The 24,467-nt window shown below is 50.0% G+C and overlaps 1 protein-coding gene across 4 annotated transcripts in view; it reads right to left on the reverse strand.

The window, feature by feature from the left end:
- LOC144792108 (myoferlin-like) overlaps positions 1 to 24,467 on the reverse strand; it is a 2,487,894-nt gene that overhangs the window by 202,933 nt on the left and 2,260,494 nt on the right. For 2 of the 4 annotated variants that reach the window (XR_013602508.1, XR_013602509.1), the window contains exons 20-22: positions 22,319 to 22,443; positions 21,624 to 21,724; positions 20,639 to 20,847 (exon numbers count right to left, since the gene is read on the reverse strand). Coding sequence is in view for 2 of the 4 variants with exons in the window: in XM_078666979.1 (XP_078523105.1) it covers positions 20,639 to 20,831; positions 21,624 to 21,724; positions 22,319 to 22,443 (419 nt within the window). In the remaining 2 variants the exon portion in view is untranslated. The remainder of the gene's footprint in view (positions 1 to 20,638; positions 20,848 to 21,623; positions 21,725 to 22,318; positions 22,444 to 24,467) is intronic. The other 2 variants (XM_078666979.1, XM_078666978.1) reach the window with 1 other exon arrangement.

Genomic DNA, 24,467 nt, shown 5'->3' on the forward strand with positions numbered 1-24,467 from the left:
TCTGAAAAACCACTATGTCTTATGCTCACGGAAACCTGGCTCAATGAGTCTTCAAACCCTGATATCTCGACAGCCATTCCCTCCGACTATATACTTCATAGACAGGATAGGTCACAGGGTAGGGGCGGCGGAGTTGCCCTTGCAGTTCTAAGAACGGCCGCTTGTGTAGTTCTACCATCCCTGCCTATTTCGGGCTGCGAATCCCTCGCCTTTTCCATTTCTCTGTCCCCCCACCAATCGTTCTCTGGGCTCCTGATCTACAGACCCCCTGGTGTGCGGGGTGCATTCTTTGATGAACTTCATTCAGTGGTTACCACCCTCTGCTTGAAGGTGGACCATTGTATCGTTTTAGGGGATTTTAACATTCATATGGATGTCGAGTCAGATAGTGATGCTATTAAGATCAATGACATTACCACCCCTCTAGGTCTATTTCCCTACATCTTGAGTCCGACTCACGACAAGGGTCACACCTTGGACCAAGTGTTTTCCACCATTCCCCTCATCAAGACCTGCTCCATCCCGGTTCTCTGGTCCGATCACTCTCTGATCAGTTTTCTGATCCAGGGCAGAAGTAAATCATCCTGTGCAAACTCTAACCATCTTAGGCACCCCAGGAGGCCTTATCACAAAATCACCCCTGAGAGCCTTGCTCAAGCACTTCAGGAATATCCCTGCATTTTATCGGGGCATTTAGAGAGGGACCTTGATGTATTTCAGGAATGGCTGACTGAGAGGCTGGACGATCTTGCTCCTCTCTCTACCCCTCGGCTAGCTACCAAGCGTAGCTCGGCGCCTTGGTTCTCAGAGTTTCTCGCTCTGACTCGGCGTAGTTGTAAGTTAGCCGAAAGACTCTGGCGGAAACAATACAATGTGGACGCCAAGCTCGCCTATAAATCATCAATCAAATCCTATCACGCTGATATTCTTGAGGCCAAAAAAAACTATTTTGCCAACAGAATTGAGTCAGCATCAAACTCCTGTAAAGAAATCTTCTCTATTGTTAAGGAGTTTGTCTCTCCCAAGTCCATTGCTGTTCAGCATAAGTTCTCTGAACCTTGGATAAATGAGCTGGCACTCTTTTTTACGGGCAAAATAAAATTGATTCAAAAATCTTTTCCGTCCTCTGCTCCCAGCTCATCTCCTGTTGATTACATTCCACCGCCCTCTCCACTCATTCCCAGCCCCGTTTTATCAGAGTTCCCGGTCCTATCAGAGGCTATTTCTCTGGATCTCCTATCTAGAATAAAATCAGGCTCTCCACTGGACCCCTGTCCGGCGACCTTTCTAGCTAGCAACGCCAAGATCCTGAATACGGTGATAAACCCTGTCCTTAATCTCTCATTGACAAGTGGTGCTGTTCCACCGGCTTGGAAGAAGGCAATGGTTGTTCCACTCCTGAAAAAACCCGGCCTTGACCCAGAAAAACATGTAAATTACAGACCTATATCCCTCCTGCCCAGCCTGGCTAAGATCGTCGAGAAGCACGTCCATTCTGTGCTCTCCTCTTTCTTAGAAGATCATGTCTTACTCCACCCCACCCAGTCTGGCTTCCGCTCCAATTTGAGCACTGAGACCGCTCTATTGGAAGTCAATGAAATCATCAAGGAAGCCCTTGACTCGGGTGGAAGGGCCATGCTGGTGATGTTGGATTTGTCGGCCGCCTTCGACACCGTTCCTCATGAGGCCCTCTTGGGGAGGCTTTACGAGATCGGTCTCAGAGGAACGGTGCTGAGCTGGCTGAGATCTTACCTAGCGGGTCGTCGACAAGTGGTCTGGGCCCCCCGTACTCTGCCGAGATGCCGCCGATGGATGTCGGAGTTCCGCAGGGGTCGGTGCTTAGCCCGACCCTTTTTAACATCTTTATGACTCCATTGGCGGGACTGGCGGAGTCTATGGGTGCCCAGATCATATCATACGCTGACGACACCCAGCTTCTCTTCACCTGTAAAAAGGGTGCGGAGTTCGACGGGGAGAGCATCCGCGGTTGCCTTGGGGCTGTCTTCGACTGGTTCCAGCGAAGCAGCCTCAAGTGCAACCCGGACAAGTCAGAGGTGCTCTTCTTTGGCTGCCAGGTTGACCCACCTTGGCAGGAATGGTGGCCTGTGAGTATGTCACCTCCCTCTTCCTCCTCCATGGTGGCGAAAAACCTTGGGATTAAAATCGACAACACCCTTTCACTTAAATCCCAAATCACAGGTCTCACCGGTACTTGCTATGGTCTATTAAAAATGTTGTGCAAATTCCTCCCTCTGCTTCCTTTGGTCCACAGGAAGTTGACGGTACAGGCCTTAATCTGCTCCAGGCTCGACTACGCCAATGTCCTCTACCTTGGTTTGCCTGACTTCCTGCTGCACAAACTCCAGGTAGTCCAGAACTCTGCAGCCAGGGCCATTTTTGGCCTACCCCGCCACACTAGGGCATCTGAGTTGCTTCATTCCCTCCACTGGCTTCCTGTCAGGAAGCGGATTACATTCAAGGCCCTCACATTGGCCCATAAGGCGCTCCACTTGGTAGGTGCCCACTACATTCAGCAGCGGCTTCTCTTCTACAAGCCTGCCAGATCTCTTAGATCGGAATCTCTTGGCCTAGCATCTGTTCCACCCGTCTGTAAAGCCAGGATTGGTGGCCGCTCCTTTAAACATCTTGCCCCTAAATTGTGGAACTCACTCCCCGTCGATCTGCGCCGCCTCTCAAATCTGCTGGCCTTTAGAAAAGCCCTGAAAACCTGGCTCTATAATCAGTAATTTGTACTCCCCTTGTCCCCTTGCTCCCTTTCCTTTTCTTTTCCTTTTCAGCTATTGGTCAGAAAGCGCCGGGACACTCCTCGGAGTAGCCGTGCGCTATATAAGACACCCATTAACATAACATACCATTACTCAGACTTGTACGGCAGCCCAGTGATTCGTGACTCCTCGCAAGACACGGCAGCCTGAACTTGGCTCGTTGAGGTCCTTCTGCCCGTGGCCGTCCTGACCGGTCGAACTGCCCGGTCACTTCCATGTGGGCCCTGTCGGACGCCCACGGGGCGCACCGTTTCCAGCTACTGCTATTCATCCGACTTCACGGAGGGGGTCCTCCCTTTGACTGACTTTGGACTAGTGCCACCACTCCCACCTAACCGTTTCAGCTTAGTTCCAGTCCCCTAGTGAGGGGGGGGGTTTCTTTTGGGTGTTCTACTTTGGGCAACAGATGCTTCCTGTTTTGAAGTGTAGGGTGGGGGGAGTTGGGGAGGGTTGGGGAGGGGGGCCGTTGTCCCCCATGTTTTCATTGTTCTTGGCAGCATACATGGTTTTTCTTTCAGCTCAGTTCTGTCCAATCGCCCCTCGCTGTCCACAGGCGGGTGGTTGCAGCTCCTTCTACTACAACACCATGGTGGGTGCATCGTCGTCTGATGCGCACTTCTGTCTACTGGCCCATCTCGAAGCCCTGGGGCCCTATGAGCCACCGCGGACGTCGGCTGCAGGCGGCCGTTCCCCCTTCCCGCCCCAGCCCCCCCACCCCCCGGGCGCTCGCCTCTCCGAGATTTGCTCTGACTATTCCCTCCTGGATTTGGGGCGGTGGGATGGGTCCTCCACCTAGACACGTCCCCCCTTGCAGCCCCTGCGACCCCCTGCGCTCCCACCCGTCCCATAGCGTATAACCTGACAAGGCCTCTTCACGTCCTCTCCTGGAACGTCAACGGTCTCCTAGACCGTATTAAGCGCACTGCGGTTCTCCGAGCGGCACACCGTCACTCGGCGGACGTCCTTCACCTCCAGGAGACCCACCTACTAGGAACGAATTGTACCTTCTTGGCCCGATACTGCTTTGCACAGGACTGAGACTCTGGATTCCAGCGCGGCTACCAGGGGTGGCCATTCTACTCCGGAGTGGTCTCCCCTTCACCCTGGTTCAGGAGCACACTGACCCGCAGGGGCGATACGTTGCGGTCGCGGGTATGCTGGAGGGCTGCCCTCTGAATATTTTGAGCGTTTACGCCCCCCCGCCCTCCTGTCCCCGACCCTTAAGTGCCTCACACAGGTCCTCTCCACGTTCCCACCGGGCCTCACGCTTGTCGGTGGCGACTTTAACGCTGTGATGCAGCCCGCCTCTCCTCCGCGGCGGCCCTCTCCAACTGGGCCTCGGCCCTGGGACTTTGCGATATCTGGCGGACCTGGAACCCGTGGAACACACAATACACCCATACCTCAGCCGCCCGCCACTCCCACTCCCGCATCGACCTCCTCATGCTCTACGCTACGGACTGCCACCTGGTCTCCGGTGTGACTATCCCACTGAGAGGACTGTCGGATCACTCCCCCGTCTCCGTTCGCCTGGGCTCCTACCCGGAGGGGCCACGGGCAGTATGGCGCCTCAACGCATGGTTCCTACAGGATCAAGCCCTGGTGGACAAGCTGGGGCAGGAGCTGACCCATTACTTCTCCACCAACGACAGCTCGGTGCCTTCGGTGGGGACCCTCTGGGAGGCTGGCAAGGCGGTGATCTGTGGTGTGGCGAGAGAGCTCGTCCACACCAAGCGGGCGGGCTGGCTGACCCGCCTGGTGTAGCTGGAAACCCAAGCTGCCCGGCTAGAGGCCGAACAAGCTGCAAACGGTCGAGCGGATCCCACCCGGCAACTGGCGTTGGTCCGTAAGGAGCTCCGCCAAATCTCACTCGACTCGGCCCAGCAACCGTGGCGTTCATCGGTGGCGCAGATCTATGGATGGGGGGACAAGAACGGGAAGCTCCTCCACAATCTGGTCTCCTACCCTACGGTCCACCGCATCGTTTCGGAAATCCGAGCGGCGGGCGGCACCCTCCGGGTGACCTCCGGAGCTATAGCTGGAGCCTTTGCGGATTTCTACACCGGCCTCTACGCGGCGCGTCCGCCGGACGCACTCCTGAATACCCTCTTGGACAGGGCCGGTGCCTCACTCACCCTGGAGGACGCGGAGGCCCTGGAGAGGCCCTTCACACAGGACGAGGTCCTACAGGCCATTCCACTGCTGCATAGAGGCAAGCCGCCCGGCCCAGATGGACTCCCGCAGGAGTTCTACGCGGCCTTCTGAGATACTCTGGCCCCCATGCTCTTGAGCCTTTTCCACCACGTGATAGAGGTAGGCTCCTTTCCCCCTGAAACAGACCTGGCCATGATCGTGGTCATCCCTAAGACTCACCCGCCCTCCACTGACTGTGCAGATTTCCGCCCCATCTCTCTTCTCAATACAGAGATTAAACTCTTCGCCACGATATTAGCCCAACGGCTTCGCCCCCACCTTCAGGACCTGGCCCTCCCGGACCAATGTGGCTTTTGGCCGGCCAGGGGTACCCGGCACTGCATCCGCCACCTCCACCTGGCCCTTGCCCACCGTTCGCGACTTACCCCCTATCTGGCCCTCCTCTTTCTCGACTTCGAGAAGGCCTTCGACACGGTGGGGTGGACGTATCTGCAGGATTTGCTGCTGGCCATGGGCTTTGGCCCGAAATTTTGTGGGTATATTGACGTCCTCTATGCGAACCCCAGGGCTAGAGTGCTGATCAACGGGACGCTCTCGGAGGCCTTTCCGATTTGCAGGGGAACGCGCCAGGGGTGCCCCTTGTCACCACTCTTATTCGCCCTAGCGATGGAGCCCCTGGCAACGCTTATCTGACAGGACCGCCTCGTTCGGGGGTGAACCTGGAACAACAGCCACATAGACAAAATAGCCCTCTATGCCGACGACGTGCTCCTGTACTTGGCGGATCCGGGGACCTCTGGCCCTAGATGCTTGCGGATTCTCCTGGAATTCAAGCAGGTCTCGGGCCTTCGGCTCAATGCGGCGAAGTCTACCCTGGTCCCCCTCCATCCCTCCCGGGAATGCTTCAACTGGCAGTCCTCCATCCCACTCAGGCACCATTCGGTCAAATACCTGGGAATCTGGGTGACTCTTCTGCCTGAGCTAGACTGGGCACTAAACATAACACCCCTGGTCACTCGTATGAAATCAGACTTGAAGAAGTGGCACTCTCTTCCCCTCAACCCCCTGGGTCGGAGTGCTCTGTTCAAAATGATGGTCCTCCCTGCTTCCTCTATGTCCTGCAGAACATCTCCGCCTCCCTTCCCCGCGCTTGGTTTCGGGAGCTTGATGGAGCCCTGTCTCGATTCATCTGGAGTGGTGGGCATCCGCGGATATCCCTCGCACACACCCGCATCCCTCCCTTCGATGGCGGCCTTGGGGTGACCCATCTTTATCTATACTACCTTGCCACTAAACTGATTGTCATTCATGACTGGTACGCGGGCGGCTGGTCCGACCCGGCGTGTAGGGTGGAGCTAGAAGAGACAGATTTCCACGGCTGCAAGCCTTCCTTTATGGCTGTCCGATACCGCGCACCTTGGCCGCCGTCACCAGAACAGTCTTAATGGCTTGGCGTGCCGCTCTCCAACACACGGGATGGGACCGCAAACTCCCTGACGCCACTCTGGCATGGTAACTGGCTCCGCGAGGTCTCGTCCCTTGGCGGGTTCCGGCGCTGGGATCTTATCGGACTGTCGGTTCTCGGGGATGTATGGGTGGGGGATCATATTCGAGCCTTCGTGGAGCTACAGCAAAGCTACGCCATTCCGCATGTCCAACACTTTAGGTACCTGCAGCTGTGCCATGCTGTCCACGTCCACCTCCCTATGCCTACCACCCTTCCGAGTTCAGTCCGCTGGAAGCCCAGGTGGTGATGGGGGACCTGGGTAGGAGGGTATCCCGTATCTACCGTACCCTAGTGAATAATAGCCCCTCGACCCTTGATCGTTTACGTATCCGATGGGAGGGATGGGTGGGACCCCTGGACGAGGCTGACTGGAGGGACGCCCTGATGGCCCCGCACACCCTAACTTCTTCCTCAAAGCTGACGCTCGTGCAAGTCTATTACCTGCACACGTCCTACCTTACCCCGGAGCGGCTGTTCCGAGCCCGGCTGAGACCTTCGCCAGCCTGCCCGCGATGTGGACATGAGCCCGCCGATTTCTTCCACATGGTCTGGCTATGTCCCGGGCTTGGGAGATTCTGGAGAGGAGTGTAGCAGGAACTCACACAGGCCCTGGGGTGGGAGGTTCTCGATGACCCACTACGACTGCTGTTGGGGATCTTTGATGGCCTGGATGGATCTAGAGCGGATAAGCGCCTGCTGGGGACGGCGCTAGCCGTTGCCAAGCGGGAAATAGCCCGCGCCTGGCTACAGGACACACCTCCAACAGTGAAGGGGTGGCGGAGGGGGGTGGACTGGTGTGGAACCCAAGAAGAGGCTTTATTTGAATCCCGGGGTTCTCCTGAATTGTTCCCTAAGATATGGTTAGGCTTTCCTGTTTTCAGTTTCTATTTTTGGTAAATTCTGGTGGGGTTTTTTCAGTGTTTTCAATATCTTAAAAAACAGTTGTTATCAGTGGTTACACATTTTCGCGCAACTAAAAACAACAGAAAAAGTGTTTTTCCGGTGTTTATGGAATGTTTTGCTTTTATTATTGCTTGCGTTCTGCACTGAAAGAACATGGTATATATACAAGGTATTGTCGGAACGGACTGACCTCATTCAACCCATGTGCTCCGTTGTCTTTCGTTTTATTGTTTCTGCTAAGTATGAGCTGCAACCAATGATCTGTTACTGTTTTGTTCTTCTTAACACCTTGCCTGCTAAGGCAATTCCCGCTGTGTGCTAAACTTCATGAATTCCCATTGTTCATGACAAGGTCAACTCGTCATAAGCACAGCTCCAGTAAACTGCATGACGAGCTGACCTTGTCATTAGCATGGAAGTGGTTAAAATGCCAATAAAATTGATTATCAAAAAGAAAATGCAGAAACGCATTGCAGCACAGTGGAGGGTCCTTCCTAAAGTTTGACTGTTCCCCTTTATGTTCCTTATATCTGTATTTGGAGTGTTAAACTGGTAATACTGGTCATACTGAGGTATAACATTTGAAAAAAAGTGTTTAAATGTGTTAAAAAGCAAAAATAATAAGATTACACTAACACAACATGTGCGGCATTATTTGCCTTTTGCTGCCACATAATTTAGTCAACCTACTGCATAAGTTGGTCCTCTCCTACGTATAATTCCATTAGCACTGGCTATAATATAACAGTTTTAGAGATTGGGTACAAGTAAGGGGACACCACGAGTTCCAGTTTCTTATATAAAAAAGAATAAAATTTCCGACTCAAGCTGAGGGGGGCGCAGTGTCCCCTCTCTAAAATTAGTGAAGGGACTCACTCTGTCCAACCAGGTCCTCGCCACACTTGTACTTTGATTCAGGCAATGCCAGCTTGTAAGCCAACGAAGACTAACTAAGTGTCCCATGATGCCAAGATTTGTAAATGTAATACCAGCGAACAGGGTAAAAGCAATAACAGCTACTGAAAATACTAAGAACGAGAAAAGTGAGGTAAGGAAACACTATATAAAACAAGCATTAGCATAGCCAAAAGGTCTCGCCTTTCGGACCTTATAAGTGTTTGCCTATGCACACAGAGAGAATATATAGTGGCAACACAACATCCTTAGATAGAACACTTGAAGGTACACCTTTCTCACATAAAGCACTGATAGGGGCCCACATACAGGCACCCATGAATGGTGTGACGGAACACAAAGAGCGATACCATGGATGGAAACATGAAGGGACAGCTCAATGGATGTATGCAACATTGGAATTCAAGGTGGAGAATGTAGGAGAGTAGGGTCTGCTATCCTATGGTCACCCCAAATTTTTGCTTTTTGCTTCACTGGTTTTGGACTACTGAGGCTGTGGGCCTGCTAATCAGACCTCCAGCCTGCTGTTCTCTCTCTAAATTATTAATACATGTGCTATAGGTACATACCACAATTGGAAATGGACTCCTTGTCAGCCCCTGTACCATGCACTATAGGTGCCCAGGGCATAGGAGCCACCAAGGCCTAACAGGGGCTGCAGCATATCTTTTGCCACCCCTGGCTGGTTCTTAAATTGACACAACTGGCTGATCACTCAGCTGGGGCAAGGTGGTGTAATCACCCCTTGCTTAGATATAGTATACCTATATCTAAACCTATATCTGGACACATATAAACCTGTGAGCCACTCCTATGGAAGGCCTCATCAATCCTGGAGGCAGAGTGCGTGGTTTAATGTGAGAGGGAGCTCTAGCATGAGCTGAGCCTGTCTGCAGCCGTCGGGAACAACTCCCTAAGCTGTTTCAGGATAATGCCATACCATATACTCTTAAGTGCATTATAATCCTCGCGGTTATATAGCAACTTTGGTTTGGCTTTATCAAAACATGTTGTGTAAGGTGTCATATGATTTGGAATACTATCCCCTCGCCAGTTCTGGCGATGGGGATAGCAATCCACCCCTCTAGAGGGGTAAGACATGTTACTTTACTCAAATGCGGTTAATTTCTAAAAGGGCCTCAGATCCACAAAATGGATGCTTCTGCCACAGACACAAGTCTGACCCCCTGAAGCTGACCGAAACTCAGCCAAAGGGGCCTGGACAAAGGGTTTCCTGTCGCAGGGAGGTGTCACACCCCCCCAGACAGGAGATAGTGGATTGTAGCAGGGAGGTTTGAAAGAAACCAGACACTGCCTGGGGAGCACAAGGCTGCCCCTTGCATAATCTGGCCAAACCGGTTCTGGGGCACTCCAGCCCTCGTGCCAGCGCGGCCTGGATCAAAGGAAGGGGGTGTATCCACCCACTTCCTGGGTCCCACCCATAGGAGGGGACCTAGCAGGTAATCCAGCCCCCTAGATTGGTATAAGAATGGGAGCAGTGCCAAAGCACTTCAGATTATCCTGATGAAACATAAGAAACGAAACTCTGGACCCTTCGACATCCTACTCAACGTAGAAGACTGAAGAATCTCCCTTGTGGTCAAGGAGTGACCACCCTGTGCAAACAGGCACCATCCAGCCATCGACGTCTGCTTTGTTGCAGTTCCCGCCGGAACTCAAGCGACAGAGATCGACGAGATCAAGCTTGCCTGCCTTCTAACAGCCCGATCCACAGTCCCTGCAGAGCTGAGACCCGTGGAGGTGACCGGAAGCGTGGGGCACGCCATCTTGAAAAGACCACGAGACGCTGACCGTGCAGCCCACGAGTGACCCTCGAAGCTGTACAACGGCGTTTGAGAAGCCCCAACCCTGAGCCACTCTTGCACCGAAGTTCAGCCCTCCACACTCGACGAGTGCTGCGTGGGGCCCTTCTGCTTCTTTTGGCTCAACGCATTGGTCCGGTCACTTGCCCGCTGGCTTGTGGCCCCTGTGCCGACGAAACTTGAAATTCGACTTGTGATTCTGGTTGCTCCAGATTTGCACCAGCTCCCCTGAAAAGGAGCCCCCACTCTGACCTTCCTGGTCCGAGTGAGAAGCAATCTTCCAGTTCCGCGTGGATTGCTTCTGCCAAGTGTTGTTTGCTCCAATCTTGAAGCCGACAGCGCCGAAGGCGAGAGCCTGCGTGCGACAGATCGTGACCTGCTCCTGGACTTCGTAGACGCCCCAGAGCCCACGTGACAGCGGAGAGAAGCTCCTCAACAACCACCTGATTGCGCCCGACATTGCCTGGTTCCATCCTGGTTCCACCCTGGTCACTGCTGAGTGACCCAGACTCTGTCCCCTCTGCTTTCAGGTACTTTTCGACTTGAGTCCACCCTTGGACTCCACCGGACACTTCTCCTTCACCTCGCCTGCAGCCCTTTCAGCTTCAAGCACCAAGAACCTGCGTGACGAAACCCGACTCAAATTCGACCCTGTGCACCCACTTCCTGTGGGTGAGGTAACATTGCAACGCTGGTGTTCCCACACTGGTACACACCTCTAGGGTCTGTGTCTTAAGTTTTGTTCCTCTAGGTTCAGCGGAAGTGTCCTTAAACTCTATTTGTGTAACTTTTACGCACCATTGACTTAACATTGATGCATGCTTGTGCTTTCAGCACTGCACCCGAATCCCGCGGGCTTTTCCCGACTTCAGCATTGCTTGTCCCGACTTCTCCCAGCGATTCCCTAGGCCCTAGGCCTAACCACTGATCGAATGGTCTCTCTTATACCATTTTTTTAGTATATGGTTTGAGTGGCCCCTTGGCCTCATCCAAAATTGTGCAACTTTGTATTTTATACTGTGCTTTTGATTTAACGCTTGTGCCCCTTTATTCATAAAGAATACTGGGGATTGTTTTTAGTAATAAATACATATATTTTTATAATATATACTTGTGTGGTGTCCTTTCATTTGATATTACAGGATTGTATGTGGTAAAACAGCTCGCTTAACACGACCTCTTAAGTTAAGCCTTTAAGGCTGCTTAGTCCATGCTACCCCTAGGATAGCTTGTCTAATAAGGTTGACTTACAACCAGACACCATAAGGGATTGTTTGGACTGATACAAGGTGGTTCCAGAATTGGAAACATCATATATCAGGCCAACTTCTCACATTGGTGAGCAGCGGTGCGGATTTGAGCTTGCTGTTGTTTTACCATTGCAATCTTTTTATCAAATTGAAAGATCACATCAAGTACCTTTTGGTACATATAAATCAAAAGCTTAGCATATTTAAGTTCTACTGAACTTAGTAGTTGTAGATTAAAGGGATTAGCACACCCTGACTACAACTCACTAGCAAGGTACAGTAGGGAAACACTTAGTGTAGGTAGGTGCATCACTTACACCACAGTAGAGTCATGTCTGACACAGGAAGAGCCTCAGGGTCTGTTCCTGTGACAGTTGACCTTACCCAGGCAACTTCCAGCTATGACAAACTAACCCACAAAGACTTGGTTGCCTTGTGCATCTCAAGAGGGTTAAAAAGGGGCAGAAGTCCCACCATTCCTTCCCTGATAGCCATTCTAGAACAGGATGACTTAGAAAAGGCAAATGCAGTTCCCTTAGAATCAGGAGATGGAGTGAACCCCCCAGCCACTGAGACCACCCCAGAGGAGGAAGATGAGGAGGTAGAAGAGGAGGAGGACTCAGAGGTAGAGGACCCTGAAGATCAGGATCAAGGGGTTAACCAGGTTGTAGTTGCCAGGCTTAACCAGGCCAACTTAAACCTACTGGGAAAAGGAGAGGGCCAGCACCTCCCCAGATCCCACCAGAGCATTCTCCCAGGCAACAGAAGAGTGAGATCTCCATCAGGGGACTCTCATATTTCTAGTGCCTCAAGAGAATCTCAGAGAGGTATGACTTCCTCTCAGAAGATAGAGCATAAGGCCAGGATGAGAGCTGTCAAACTCCAAATAGAGATGGAGGAGGTAGCCCTGGCTCAAGCTAGACTTGCCTTGGCAAGAGAGCAGAAATTGTGTGGCTTAGATGTCACTGGTGGCAGCAATATTCCTAGAGAAAAAGACAGGAGCTATGGTAATAGAAACCTGACAAAAATTGTGGCCCCCTACAAGGAAGGGGATGACATCCACAAATGGATGACTGCTCTTGAGAGAGCCTGCATGGTACAGCAGGTTCCTCAGGATCAGTGGGCTGCAATTTTATGGTACTCCTTTTCAGAGAAAGGGAGGGACAGGCTCCTCACAGTTAGACCTGAGGATGCCAAAAACTACTCTGTCTTGAAGAGTGCTCTTATTGAAGGGTTTGGCCTAACCACTGAGCAATACAGGTTGTTGTTCAGAGACACCCAAAAAGCACAGACTCAAGACTGGACTGATTTTGTAGATTGTGCCACTAAGGCTCTGGAGGGTTGGTTGCAGGGAAGTAAAGTTTCAGACTATACAGGATTGTACAATCTTATCATGAGAGAACAGATCCTTAATAACTGTACAAACCAGCTGTTGCATCAATACCTTATTGACTCTGATCTGACACTCCCCAAGAATTGGGAAAGAAGGCAGACAAATGGGTCAGAACAAGGATTAAGCAGAAACCCCAGAACCAAGGTGGTGACCAGAAGAAAACAGACCAGAAGGGTGGGAATCAGAAAGATAAAGAAAAGGACCAGAAGTCTTCAGGCCCCCAAAATAGTAATAAGGAGGGTGGTTCCCAAAATGGAAACAAGAAAAAGAAGAATAATGGCCCAAAGAAACCTTGGTGTAATACCTGCAAATCAGTTTCACACTGGGGCAGTGAATGCACCAAGACAAATCCAGTCCCCACCACTGCAGCTCCTAAAGCACTTGCACCCCCTAGTTCAGTAAGCAGTGGTGGAACACAGCCAAAGGGTGTAGTAGGGTTAACCCTGGGTACTGAAGTAGGATCTGGCCTAGTCAGAATCCCTACTCAGGCAGTTCTCCTATATGATGTGGACTTAGCTTTGTCCACTACAGTGAGTCCCAGTAACCTGGGCAAATATAGGCAGACGCCTTTAATCAATGAGAAACTGGCTCAGGCCTACAGGGACACATGTGCCAGTGTCACAATGGTGACACCTGACTTTGTGGACCCAGGACAGATTGTACTAGGTGAAAGTTACCTAGTGACCAATGCAAGCAACTCCACTACTTCCCATAGTGTGGCAGTTGTGAACTTTTCCTGGGGAGGGGTAGATGGCCTAAAGAAAGTTGTTGTGAGTGCAGACCTCCCAGTAGACTGTCTGTTAGGCAATGATCTTGAAAGCTCAGTTTGGTCAGAAGTGGAGTACAGGACTCATGCAGAAATGCTAGGGATTTCAGCTCATGTCCTTGCAGTGACAAGGTCTCAGGCTAAGAAGTGCCTTCCTGAACCAGTGGTGGATCTTGAAACAATAGACCAACCACAACCCAAGAGAAGGAGCAAGAGAGGAAAGGCTGAGCCTTCCACCTTGCCCCAGGTTGAGGATCAGGTTTCACAGGAAACTGATTCTGCACTCCAAGAGGAGACTGTCTCTGAGGAACTTGAACCTGACCAGGTTGAGTTTCTGGGGACAGGGGGACCCTCCAGGGCAGACCTGAGGCAGGCTCAATTAGATTGCCCTTCACTTGAACCCCTCAGACAGCAGGCTGCTGCTGAGGCTGCAGGGGATGCCCAAGGTACCCATACTGTGTATTGGGATGATGGACTCCTTTACTCAGAGGCTAGAGACCCCAAGCCTGGTACAACCAGGAGGTTGGTCATACCTCTGAAGTTTAGGGGTTTCCTTCTTACCTTGGCCCATGATATTCCCCTTGCAGGACACTTAGGCCAGAACAAAACATGGGACAGGCTTGTTTCACACTTTCACTGGCCTCATATGTCAGAAAATGTCAAGGAGTTTTGTCGCTCCTGTGTCACTTGCCAAGCCAGTGATAAGTCAGGTGGCACAACAAAGGCCCCCCTCATACCACTACCTGTGGTGGGGGTACCCTTTGAAAGAGTTGGAATAGATATTGTGGGTCCCATGGATCCTCAAACAGCATCTGGGAACAGATTTATACTGGTGGTAGTGGATCATGCCACCAGGTATCCAGAAGCTATTCCCCTGAGGACCACCACAGCACCTGTGGTGGCAAAAGCCCTAATTGCAGTTTTCTCAAGAGTGGGCTTCCCAAAGGAGGTATTATCAGACAGAGGTACTAACTTCATGTCTAGCTATTTGAAAGCAATGTGGAAGGAATGTGGAGTAAACTACAAGTTTACCACACCCTATCACCCACAGTGCAATGGGCTTGTGGAGAGATTCAACAAGACCCTCAAGGGAATGATAAAAGGATTACCAGAGAAGCTTAGGCGGAAATGGGACATTCTTTTACCCTGCTTGCTCTTTGCTTACAGAGAGGTCCCACAGAAGGGGGTTGGCTACAGCCCTTTTGAACTTTTGTTTGGCCACCCAGTGAGGGGTCCACTATCTTTGGTGAAGGAAGGATGGGAGTTACCTCTCAAAAAGCCTAAGCTAGATGTAGTGGACTATGTACTTGGTCTCCGCTCCAGGATGGCTGAGTATATGGAGAGAGCATCCAAAAACCTGGAGGCCAGTCAAGAATTAAAGAAAGCTTGGCATGACCAAAAGGCTGTTCTGGTTGAGTTCCAGCCAGGGCAGAAGGTGTGGGTGTTGGAGCCAGTGGCCCCAGCCGCACTCCAGGACAAATGGACTGGACCCTACCCTATCATTGAGAAAAAGGGAGAAGTCACCTACCTGGTTGACTTTGGAACCCCTAGGACCCCCACAGGGTGCTCCATGTGAATCGTTTGAAAGCATTTGTGGACAGGGAGGACATGAGCTTGCTCATGGCCACATATGGGGAACAGGAGGAAGAGAGTGACCTTCTCCCAGACCTGCTTTCTCAGGACCCTGATGATGGTTCAGTTGATGGAGTAGCCTTGGCAGGCAGCCTCACTGACCAGCAACAGATGGACTGCAGACAGGTTTTGCAATCCCACAGACACTTGTTTTCACTCACACCCAGCCAGACAAACTGGTGCACCCATGAGGTGGACACTGGTGACAGTCTGCCTGTCAAGAATAAGATCTGCAGGCAACCTGACCATGTCAGGGATTGTATCAAGGCTGAGGTGCAAAAGATGTTGGAGCTTGGAGTGATTGAGCCATCAGAGAGCCCATGGGCCAGCCCAGTAGTCCTTGTGCCAAAACCTCATACCCAAGATGGAAAGAGAGAAATTAGGTTTTGTGTGGACTACAGAGGTCTCAATGCTGTCACTAGGACAGATGCACATCCCATTCCAAGAGCAGATGAGCTCATTGACAGATTGGCTTCTGCCAAGTTTCTGAGCACATTTGATTTGACAGCTGGCTACTGGCAAATCAGACTAGCTGAGGAGTCAAAAGCCAAGACAGCATTCTCTACCCCCAGTGGACATTATCAGTTTGTGGTGATGCCCTTTGGTTTGAAGCATGCATCTGCCACCTTCCAAAGGTTGGTGAATCAAGTCCTTGCTGGGTTGGATGACTTTTGTGCAGCATATCTAGATGATATTGCTGTCTTTAGCTCCACCTGGGAGGATCACCTGATCCACCTGAAGAAGGTTCTGGAGGCCCTGCAAAAGGCAGGCCTGACTATCAAGGCTACCAAGTGCCAGATAGGGCAGAGTAAGGTTGTGTACCTGGGCCACCTAGTGGGTGGAGGTCAGGTTCAACCACTGGAGAGCAAAATCCAGACCATACAGGACTGGGCTCCTCCAGTTACCCAGACACAAGTCAGAGCCTTCTTGGGCCTGACTGGGTATTACAGAAAGTTTGTGAAAAACTATGGGTCCATTGTGACACCATTAAATGACTTGACATCCAAGAAGATGCCAAAAAAGGTTCAGTGGACAGTTAGCTGTCAGAAGGCATTTGATGACCTGAAGAAGGCCATGTGCTCTGCACCTATCCTGAAGAGTCCTGACTACTCCAAACAGTTCATTGTACAGACAGATGCTTCTGAGTTGGGGGTGGGAGCTGTGCTTTCACAACTTAATCAAGATGGTCAAGACCAGCCCATTGCTTTTATTAGCAGAAGGCTGACTCCCAGTGAGAAACGTTGGTCAGCCATTGAGAGGGAGGCCTTTGCTGTGGTTTGGGCCCTGGAGAAGTTGAGGTCCTACTTGTTTGGAACTCACTTCCTAGTTCAGACAGACCATAAGCCCCTCTTGTGGCTCAATCAGATGAAGGGTGAAAATCCCAAACTGCTCAGGTGGTCCATTTCCCTACAGGGGATGGACTTTACAGTGGAGCACCGCCCAGGGACTGACCATGGTAATGCAGATGGTCTCTCCAGGTACTTCCACTTAGAACATGAAGACTTATCTGGTCAAGGTTAGTTTAATGTCCCTGCGTTTGGGGGGGGGTTGTGTAGGAGAGTAGGATCTGCTATCCTATGGTCACCCCAAATGTTTGCTTTTTGCTTTACTGGTTTTGGACTACTGAGGCTGTGGGCCTGCTAATCAGACCCCCAGCCTGCTGTTCTCTCTCTAAATTATTAATACATGTGCTATAGGTACATACCACAATTGGAAATGGACTCCTTGTCAGCCCCTGTACCATGCACTATAGGTGCCCAGGGCATAGGAGCCACCAAGGCCTACCAGGGGCTGCAGCATATCTTTTGCCACCCCTGGCTGGTTCTTAAATTGACATAACTGGCTGATCACTCAGCTGGGGCAAAGTGGTGTAATCACCCCTTGCTTAGATATAGAATACCTATATCTAAACCCATATCTGGACACATATAAACCTGTGAGCCACTCCTATGGAAGGCCTCATCAATCCTGGAGGCAGAGTGCGTGGTTTAATGTGAGAGGGAGCTCTAGCATGAGCTGAGCCTGTCTGCAGCCGTCGGGAACAACGCCCTAAGCTGTTTCAGGATAATGCCATACCATATACTCTTAAGTGCATTATAATCCTCGCGGTTATATAGCAACTTTGGTTTGGCTTTATCAAAACATGTCGTGTTAGGTGTCATACGATTTGGAATACTATCCCCTCGCCAGTTCTGGCGACGGGGATAGCATTCCACCCCTCTAGAGGGGTAAGACATGTTACTTTACTCAAATGCGGTTAATTTCTAAAAGGGCCTCAGATCCACAAAATGGATGCTTCTGCCACAGACACAAGTCTGACCCCCTGAAGCTGACCGAAACTCAGCCAAAGGGGCCTGGACAAAGGGTTTCCTGTCGCAGGGAGGTGTCACACCCCCCCAGACAGGAGATAGTGGATTGTAGCAGGGAGGTTTGAAAGAAACCAGACACTGCCTGGGGAGCACAAGGCTGCCCCTTGCATAATCTGGCCAAACCAGTTCTGGGGCACTCCAGCCCTCGTGCCAGCGCGGCCTGGATCAAAGGAAGGGGGTGTATCCACCCACTTCCTGGGTCCCACCCATAGGAGGGGACCTAGCAGGTAATCCAGCCCCCTAGATTGGTATAAGAATGGGAGCAGTGCCAAAGCACTTCAGATTATCCTGATGAAACATAAGAAACGAAACTCTGGACCCTTCGACATCCTACTCGACGTAGAAGACTGAAGAATCTCCCTTGTGGTCAAGGAGTGACCACGCTGTGCAAACAGGCACCATCCAGCCATCGACGTCTGCTTTGTTGCAGTTCCCGCCGGAACTCGAGCGACAGAGATCGACGAGATCAAGCTTGCCTGCCTTCTAACAGCCCGATCCACAGTCCCTGCAGAGCTGAGACCCGTGGAGGCGACCGGAAGCGTGGGGCACGCCATCTTGAAAAGACCACGAGACGCTGACCGTGCAGCCCACGAGTGACCCTCGAAGCTGTACAACAGCATTTAAGAAGCCCCAACCCTGAGCCACTCTTGCACCGAAGTTCAGCCCTCCACAATCGACGAGTGCTGCGTGGGGCCCTTCTGCTTCTTTTGGCTCAACGCGTTGGTCCGGTCACTTGCCCGCTGGCTTGTGGCCCCTGTGCCGACGAAACTTGAAATTCGACTTGTGATTCTGGTTGCTCCAGATTTGCACCAGCTCCCCTGAAAAGGAGCCCCCACTCTGACCTTCCTGGTCCCAGTGAGAAGCAATCTTCCAGTTCCGCGTGGATTGCTTTTGCCAAGTGTTGTTTGCTCCAATCTTGAAGCCAACAGCGCCGACGGCGAGAGCCTGCGTGCGACAGATCGTGACCTGCTCCTGGACTTCGTAGACGCCCCAGAGCCCACGTGACATCGGAGAGAAGCTCCTCGACAATCACCTGATTGCGCCCGACATTGCCTGGTTCCATCCTGGTTCCACCCTGGTCACTGCTGAGTGACCCAGACTCTGTCCCCACTGCTTTCAGGTACTTTTCGACTTGAGTCCACCCTTGGACTCCACCGGACACTTCTCCTTCACCTCGCCTGCAGCCCTTTCAGCTTCAAGCACCAAGAACCTGCGTGACGAAACCCGACTCAACTTCGACCCTGTGCACCCACTTCCTGTGTGTGAGGTAACATTGCAACGCCGGTATTCCCACACTGGTACACACCTCTAGGGTCTGTGTCTTAAGTTTTGTTCCTCTAGGTTCAGCGGAAGTGTTCTTAAACTCTATTTGTGTAACTTTTACGCACCATTGACTTAACATTGATGCATGCTTGTGCTTTCAGCACTGCACCCGAATCCCGCGGGCTTTTCCCGACTTCAGCATTGCTTGACCCGACTGCTCCCAGCGATTCCCTAGGCCCTAGGCCTAACCACTGATCGAATGATCTCTCTTATACCATTTATTTAGTATATGGTTTGAGTGGCCCCTTGGCCTCATCCAAAATTGTGCAACTTTGTATGTTATACTGTGCTTTTGATTTAACGCTTGTGCCCCTTTATTCATAAAGAATACTGGGGATTGTTTTTAGTAATAAATACATATATTTTTATAATACATACTTGTGTGGTGTCCTTTCATTTGATATTACAGGATTGTATGTGGTAAAACAGCTCGCTTAACACGACCTCTTAAGATAAGCCTTTAAGGCTGCTTAGTCCATGCTACCCATAGGATAGCTTGTCTAATAAGGTTGACTTACAACCAGACACCATAAGGGATTGTTTGGACTGATACAAGGTGGTTCCAGAATTGGAAACATCATATATCAGGCCAACTTCTCACAGAGAAAAGAGTGGATTTTCAACACCCATTCACTCTTTGTATAGTCACTGGTGAACGTACCAGGGAAATGGAACGCTTCGATCTCCATGCCCTTCCATGGCTCACCCACCCTGGAATTATCACCTGTAAACAACAAACCTCATCGTGCCCATTCGATCCCTGTTGTACCTGGTCTAAGAATGTTCAAGTTGCACTGCTATTCAGTGTTTGTATCTCTTTAATAGTAACCCAGCAGGGATTCCAGATCACTCCATGTACCCAGAGAGGAGATTTCACAGACCATTGTTATTAGATGAGTTGAGTCGATTCAAGCAAAGACTACAACCCCCAGAGTACAATGAATTTTTAAATAAAAGCACATACTTGAAGCATTGTGCTTCTATGTGGGGCGATCTTGTCTGATTATTTTTTTCTGACTAACGCCACCGGACCAAAAACAGGCCCCTGAAACAAAACCAGCCCCCTGACTAAAAAACGGCCCCCACCCCATCCAGCCTACCGGGGTATTGCCCCGTGCCTGGCATTGCCAGTCTGGCCCTGTCCAGGGTACTGATAGCAGGACCCAGAAAGAACTGAAGTAACTGCCACTAGCTGTGCACGATGGGATAATGGTGGTCTCTGGATTTTTAAAGGCACAGCTTCAAATTTTGAGACATATAATGGCAGCCTATGAGACTAGTCTGTCCTCTCCTATCATCGCTATCATGTATATCATGAAAAAAGGGGTTTTGTGAAGGGATTCTTCTGTGTGGTGAACACTTAAAAAATGTTACAAAATATAGTATACTGGACCCTTTTTTCACCTCAAGATGGGATGTGGCCAGAGTACCCTATTTATTTAGGCTGCATTATTGTCTTTTTATCTCGTAAGTGTCTTTGCAGGCCTTCCTGAAGAAAGGTGAAAAATCCCACTTAAGAAGATATATCTAAAGAAGTGTTCCGGAGTCCCCGCACGTGGGCGGAACTATTCAACTGCTTATGACTATACATGGAAATCCCCTGAGAGAACTGATTTGACTGAGCAGTAGCCTGGGTATTAATTGACAACTGAAGCGAATATTTGAATTACAGTTGTTTGTATGCTAAACACCCATGGTATATGCGTACAGGTCACATGCAGATGCATCGAAGCACTGAACAACGGCACTGGCTACAGTTAATATAAAAAAGTATGCAACACCTCTCTTGTGACTGCTTTCACATTTGGATCTCTCACCTCATTAGCCACAGATGAGATCTTCTGCAAAATGTCCTGCAGATGAGATACTAAGAGAGGAATCTCAGCTCTTTCATCCTCCCGCAACTTCATCAAATCGTTGGCAACCTGATTCAAGAGCAGTTGACGCAGCGTCCAAAGTTGTTCGTCCAGCACAGTGCTGGCATTGCCTTCCAAGCTGGGGAGAGGCTTCCTGTGGAACACAAAGACTTAAAGAAGTTACTTTAGAGTCTAAATCAAAAGGGGTTATCTAACTCAATGGAGAGAATCCATCACCTTATCAATATCAACAAGATTGGAAATCAGAGTTACAGTGAGAATAAACTGGAGTTTGTCATGATGACAACATTCAGTGTAGAGAGTATAGGTAAGAAAAAACAGACAAACTTCAATACGATAGGCTTCACTGCAACTATTCAATATCAGTTTAGGTACAAGTGTGTGTGTGTGTGTGTGTGTGTGTGTGCCTTTCCCCGGGGCCTGTAATACAGTATTTGAAGGAACAAAAGTCATGGAAGTAGCAAATTGGTTGTCAGTGGAGGAGCACTTCCATGGCAACAACCAGGAGAAGATGGGATCTACTGAAGAGACATAAAAGGCTGGACACTCGTCACTAAAAAGAGGCCATCTCCTTGAGAGGCTTTAGAGGAAACAAAACAAGAAGGTCAAAGGACATACAAGGTTCCATGGCAGTGGAGGCTGGAACTCTATGAGAGGCAAGTGGAAGCTGAGATATAGAGATGCAGGAGAGTTTGGCATAAACAAATGGTGGCTTTCATTCAACAAAGGGCACAGGAGGCTGGGAGCTAGTGAGGGGGCAGGAGAATCTGGGATCTTGAGAAGGTTCTCTAGGGAGCCAGACAGGAATAGATTTTGTATGCAGGAAGTCAAGAGTGGGCTATAATACGGGGTCACCAGAGGTTGGGGTTCAGTTAAAAAGGGGATCTGGCAGGCTTGGATTTAGTAACCCAGTCCCTATACTCACTGGCAAAATTCTTGTAACTCTTGCAGGAGATGGATGGCAGAGCTCTTCTCTAATTTGCGGCTGAAATTGCCAGCTGGCTTCAAGATTTTCAGGAAAGATTCCTATCAAGAAAGGAAAATACAGGCACCATGGAACCATGCAACATACCAGAGACAAGTTCCTACCATCTTGTAGCAGTGGAGGGGTACTGTACCGCTGGTTAGTAGTGCAAGCTGAAAGGTCTACGCAGCAGTGGCCATTGGATAGGTGGTAAAAGCAATTAGTAAACAATGGCAGGTTATGACAGCAGCTGTTGCTTGATAAATTAGAGTTCTGATGGATGTTTGATGACTGGGACAGCTGCAGATTATGAGGTCAATTTGGGTGTTGTGGTCTGTGTAGTGCTGGTTGCACTTACTACCTAGTTCATACTCAATGCTTTGTGGACATTCCTACCTCCAAACACATTCATAGCGCTATATGTCCTTAAAGTGAAATATATATTCACACCCTTGTGCACACTCACCAGCTTGCTATGCATTCATAAAGGGGTATTCAGAGTATACGTCCTCCTAGAAGCAGGCCACCACTGACAGTGTGTTTTAAATCACCACTCAACCCCTATGCAAACTGACAGTCATATGCACACTTACAACTCAGTGTACACGTATAGCACTCTAAGTCAAATGTACATATATAGCTCTGTGTGCACTCACCAGCTTGTCTTGCAACGACAACAGGATGTTTAGAGTGTCCATTCTTTTAGTGATATCCTCCCAGAAGCAGGTGACCACCACCACTGGCAGCGTGTCATACCAAGGAAGGTAGTGATAGAAGTTACCTGAAGCAAACCCAGAAGAAAGTGAGCACAGAAGAAAAAAGTGGACCCAGGGAAGAGCATAGTTCAAAACAGCTGTTGAGACACCCTCTTACCTTGTACACTTCATTCCACCATGCTATTCAATCCCGACCTCCTTCCCTTTTTTACACCTCTCTCACTATCGGCTAACAATTTCAGTAGAGTGTTATTCACATTGCATTGAAGTGTTGGTCCCAAGACAATACAACTTATTTAAAACATTTTGCACATTCACTGAAGTTAAGGATACTTCACATACTTTAATTGCGATAGACAGATTTTGTTAATTCTACAGATAAAACGTTCTTCAGTAGAGCAGGTGAACCCTGCATGGCATAGAGAACAAAAAGATCTGATAATATATATTTCTAAAGCCAATTTAACTTCAATATATTCTGTGATCCAATCAACAAATAAAATGCCGACTGTAAGACTGCAATTGTAATACCCTGTGAAGGATTATCGAACTAAGGAACTAGTTACTTACATTCAGTAGTACTCTTTCTAGTGGATACTGTATCTAGCAGCAGATTCCTCACCTTGTGAATATCTCCATGCACTAGGATGAACAGAGAAGATTTTTACAGCATAGACTCAGTGTGCTGATAGGGGACATTATACAGCTGATTGCTGACCTCACGCCGCCCTGGAATGGACGGTCAGAGCCACATATAAGTGCCATCTCAGCATACTGATGTCAGTGTTTTTTCTTAGCACTGGCTGCGTCCTTGGACGCGGATTCCAACAACCAATCAGACGTGCCAGTGTGCACATATTGAGACAGGGACCTTTTTGGATGGTAAAGGGAGACCATTCCACAGAATGGGGGTGGGAGGGTGTTGAGGAATTCGTGGTTAGATAAGTGTATCTACCATACAGAATGAGTATTGCGAAGGTAAGTAAGTCGTTCGGCTGATGCATACTTCTAACCATAGGGTCATCACCTTGTGAGTAGATACCAAAGTAGTACCTTCCAAGGGGGTGGGCCTTTAGAATAGTTCGCATCAAAAAGTTCTGAATTACAGAATGAGCAAAATGTCCTTCCCGTCCACTCTGGATGTCAAGGCAGCAGTGCTTCATGAAGGCCTGTACTGGCCCCTATGTTGCGGCCTGACATATATCCAGAATGTGCACTTGTCATGTCAATGCAGGGATAGCAATCTTCATGTGGAATGAGCTCTCAGGTCTTCTGGAAGCTGTTTCTTAACCTCTGCATAGCAGATCTGAATACAGAGGACTGCCATCTTGATAACATCCTTTCGTGCACTACTTTACCTTTCTTTGACCCAGAGAACCTCGAAAATAACTTAATACCTGCCTGCATGTATTACGGGTGCCACACCAGGCCACAAAGTTGTCCGAGTGCCACTTTGTAGAAGTTAACCTGGTGCTTTGGGTAACATTTTCTACTTAGGGAGGGAGAATGAATGCAGTCATCTGCCACCACTCAATGTCCAGGCATTCGGGTGTAGATTGTGCAGGCCAGGGTGCAAGACCCTGCCCAGCTGCTGCAACAGAAGATCCTCCTGAAGCAGCAGCCTGAACAGAGAAGAGATGCTCATGGCTAAAAGGTCCAGGTACAAAACTCTCCTGGCACAACCCAGAGCCACTGGGATGACTTGGGCCTAGTTGCTTCTGATCTTTAGACCGCAAGGCAACAAAGGCAGAGGCCGGAAGGCATATAAGAGTCCTGTGCTCCACTCCAGGTGGAATGTATCTCAGAGAGGGAGAGAGAGCCTTCTCAGGAAATCCAGCATGCAAAGATGCTGATATTGTGTATTCTTGACAGCGGCTAAAAGAATGATCCATAGTTCTCCCCATTGGTGTAAGACGCCCTGTGCCACCTCCGGGTGTAGCTGCCATTTGTGATCTGTTAGGCATCAAAAAATGAGTTCATCTGCTCTAGCATTTAAAAATCCTGCGAGGTGGTGCACAACTAGGGAAATTACCTGATGATTCAGACAGTTTCAGAGATGCAGGGCCCCCTGGCACAGGATCCAGTACCC

The sequence above is a fragment of the Lissotriton helveticus genome, chromosome 11 (assembly GCF_964261635.1).
Source record: "Lissotriton helveticus chromosome 11, aLisHel1.1, whole genome shotgun sequence".
NCBI classification, from domain to species: domain Eukaryota; kingdom Metazoa; phylum Chordata; class Amphibia; order Caudata; family Salamandridae; genus Lissotriton; species Lissotriton helveticus.